The 1,330-nt window shown below is 68.6% G+C and overlaps 1 protein-coding gene across 1 annotated transcript; it reads left to right on the forward strand.

Annotated features, from left to right (window-relative positions):
- Positions 1 to 535: 535 nt before the first annotated feature.
- EMIHUDRAFT_125016 (hypothetical protein) lies at positions 536 to 1,330 on the forward strand (the record flags this gene model as incomplete). Its single annotated transcript, XM_005760410.1, has 1 exon — positions 536 to 1,330. One exon carries the CDS (start codon positions 536 to 538, stop codon positions 1,328 to 1,330), a length of 795 nt encoding a protein of 264 aa, XP_005760467.1.

Consider the following 1,330-nt stretch of genomic DNA (forward strand, 5'->3'; position numbering starts at 1 on the left):
AGGTGCACGCTGCCGAAGCAGTGTCGTCCCCCCGCCCTCTCCCCGACGGCGATGGCGGTGTGACCGATCGAGCTACAAGAGGAACTTGTTCAGCAGGATCCGGGTTAGCCCGCGCACTACCTCACTGGGCCTGAGACCGCTGAGACGCTTCCCGTCACCGTCTCGGGTTTGTGTGGGATCGAACCACTCCGGGATGGGCAAGCCCATCGTTCTGATCTATCTGTCTATCTAGCCAACTCCAGGTTTTCACCGATTTGCTGTGGGCGTTGGCTGAAAATAGTGCTCAAACCGACCAAGTCAAGCGAAAATCGGCCCAACGAAAACAGCACTATTTAAGGTGCACCTTAAGGGCAAAAACCGATTTGCTACGGGCGTGCCGACAGCGACCAGCATGCCGCAGAGCACGGCCATGCCCATCGGCGAGTTGGCGGTGCCAAGCGGCTTGTCGGTCGATCGGGCGCCTCTCTCCCAGCCTCTGCCCCTCTCCGTTCCGCCCGTGGCGGTGGAAGTCGACCAGAGCGGGCTGCCCGAGCCCATGGCACTTGGGTGCGGCGGCGGCGGCGGAGGAGGAGGGCGAGTCCATCCTTGTCCCGTGCCTCGCCGCGGCCCCTCTCCTCCTCCGGCAGGGGTCGGAGCTCGCCGCAGCGGGCGCAGGCACGCAGCCTCGGCGGCGGCGGATGCGGCGGCGCGCCGTGGCGACGGCGGGTGCGAGCAACCCCGTGCTGCAAAGCGCTCGCTCGCGCCGGCCGACGCGCCACCACCCAAGCGGCGCCGCGCCGCCACAGCTGGGCCCTCGGTCGCCTCCATCGCCGCGATCGGGACGAAGGTGGACGCACGGTACATCAACGACGACGGCACAGTGTCCTGGTACGGTGCCGTGATTACAGCGGTTCACGGCGACGGCTTCACGCTGGATTGGGATGACGGCGACACTGCGCAGCGGCGGCAGCCCAAGATGCACGTCCGGCTCTCGGCGCGGCCCTCCAGCGGCGCTCCTCCCTCCTCCTCCACCGCCGCCGCCGATACCATCGCCACCGCCGCCGCCGCCACCGCCACCGCCCCCCCTGCCGCTCCCAACCCGTCCCCGCCCACGAGCCGTTTGTTCACGCCGGACGGCCAGGCGCCCACGGGTGGCATGCCGGCCGTCGCCGCGGCGCTGGCGAGGATCGGGCTGCAGGCCTACGTGGCCGCCTTCGACACAGAGGGCTATGACGACCTCGAGTTCCTGCGCGGGATGGACGCTGTCGAGCGGGCAGACGTGGCCAAGGCGATAGGCATGAGGCCGGGGCATGCGGGCAAGTTTGTCAAGCACGGCTTCGAGCGGCCTTGA

The sequence above is a fragment of the Emiliania huxleyi genome (assembly GCF_000372725.1).
Source record: "Emiliania huxleyi CCMP1516 unplaced genomic scaffold EMIHUscaffold_7595, whole genome shotgun sequence".
Lineage (NCBI taxonomy): Eukaryota > Haptophyta > Isochrysidales > Noelaerhabdaceae > Emiliania > Emiliania huxleyi.